Genomic DNA, 1,617 nt, shown 5'->3' with positions numbered 1-1,617 from the left:
TTATGTGAGATAACTATTCAACTGTCAAATATGACACAACCAATTAGCAAAAACCTGCATGTATCAATGCGTGTATATAAGAATTAGGGTTAGCTTTTAGTGACACAGCTCATGCTGTACGAGAGATAATGGGACCAAAACTTTAGGATTGATTGGAAACTGATATGAGGTCACTGTTGTCTCTCAAGTTCAGACAATGATCCCAGTTCAGTCTGGCATAAGATGAAAGTCATCCCCCCTAGTATTTATCAGATTAGCACAACTACAGTCAACGTCTGTTCTTCCCAGATGTCTAAAAATGTCAGCATTTGATTTAACCATCCTCAGGACCAGTGAACTGTAGTGGTGCGTGTGTCTGAGCAGGACCGACCCAGGTGATGACCTCTACGGAGCTTTGGCCAGAAGCTGTCGTCCCTCCTTCTTCCAGGCTGAACCTCAGGGTGGGCATAGTCTGGGCAGTGTGGGGGGTGGCATTGACGAATATCACCTTCTCATCAGATCCCACCATCCCACAGCTTTTTGCTACATTCACTGCTGTTAAAATGTTGTCACCTGTGTGAAGGAGGACAAAACAAGATTATAATATTTGGAATAGAGGAAACTAGAGAAAATATGCAACTTTATGCCTTCGAACTGCAGTGTTATACTAATGCAAAATATCCCTTACCAGTGACCATGACGCTGCGAAGGTGTGCCATTCTCAGGATGTTAATAACCTTGGGACTCTCTGGCTTCACCAAGTTCTTCATCATCAGCAAACCCAGGAAGTGCATGTCTTTCTCCACTTCCTGTCTGTTGACAGACACACAGCTGCATGAACACACACATCTTTGTATCTTAAAAAAGAAGAGCCTGTGAAGTGTCTTTGGTGTCATGAAGAAGTCAGACATGCAGACTGGGTTCTCACCGTTCTATGGTCCTAAAGTCAGTGTTCCTGTCTATGGGTTTATAGGCAAGTGCAAGAACCCTGAGGCCTTCACTCGAGAAGCTGCGCAGTTTGCTGGGGAACTGTGACGGCACTGTAAAACAGAAAACACCCTGTTTTTTTGTTTTTTTTTAATGTAATGAAGACACAACGCAAATTCACGAATGTTTTATTCCCAGTCTGTAAAAATTCTTCAAGCTTTAGTTTTTTTATTAATAATAACTTTCTGACCCGTTTCTGCTCGGCAGAGGCTAGCCACCATCTCAGGGGATCCTTTGATAAAAGCCAGAGCTGAGTGACCCCCCTGGGCCACTGTGACCACACTCATCCTCTGCAGGGCCGAGGAGAAGGGAAACCTCTGAACAATGGCCACCGCCTCGCTTGTGGACTGACATGAAAATGAAAGAGAAGAATAAGAGTTAATAACTGAAAAACTGCAGGGCAATATATATATATTTTTTATGGCTCATGAGTTTTAAGATTTTCTAGAAAACATAGCAGGGACAGTTAACAAAGCAGACATTACAGTTTACAGGTTGCACTGGATGAACTAAAGATATGTTGACTTTTCCTGCCACTTCTTCTTTCCTCAACAGAAAAAGACACAAGCACACAGGTGGCCCTGGAAATATCCTGATGTTATACTAATTGTCAAAAATATAACACTAAGGTTAAAAATCAAAGATCAATAT

At 42.3% G+C, this 1,617-nt stretch overlaps 1 protein-coding gene across 1 annotated transcript; it reads right to left on the bottom strand.

The window, feature by feature from the left end:
- Window positions 1–10: 10 nt before the first annotated feature.
- LOC111668429 (putative cation-transporting ATPase 13A4) lies at window positions 11–1,313 on the bottom strand (the record flags this gene model as incomplete). Its single annotated transcript, XM_023424493.2, has 4 exons — window positions 11–552; window positions 668–792; window positions 908–1,019; window positions 1,157–1,313. Coding segments are annotated over 4 exons (633 nt in total), but the record flags the coding sequence as incomplete, so codon positions are not given.
- Between the last annotated feature and the right edge of the window lie 304 nt (window positions 1,314–1,617).

The sequence above is a fragment of the Seriola lalandi genome, unplaced genomic scaffold (assembly GCF_002814215.2).
Source record: "Seriola lalandi dorsalis isolate HSWRI2012SDOR001 ecotype SW California unplaced genomic scaffold, Sedor1 jcf7180002004063, whole genome shotgun sequence".
NCBI classification, from domain to species: Eukaryota; Metazoa; Chordata; class Actinopteri; order Carangiformes; family Carangidae; genus Seriola; species Seriola lalandi.
The sequence above is the reverse complement of the archived record's forward strand: the minus strand, read 5'-3'. Positions and strand labels throughout refer to the sequence as shown.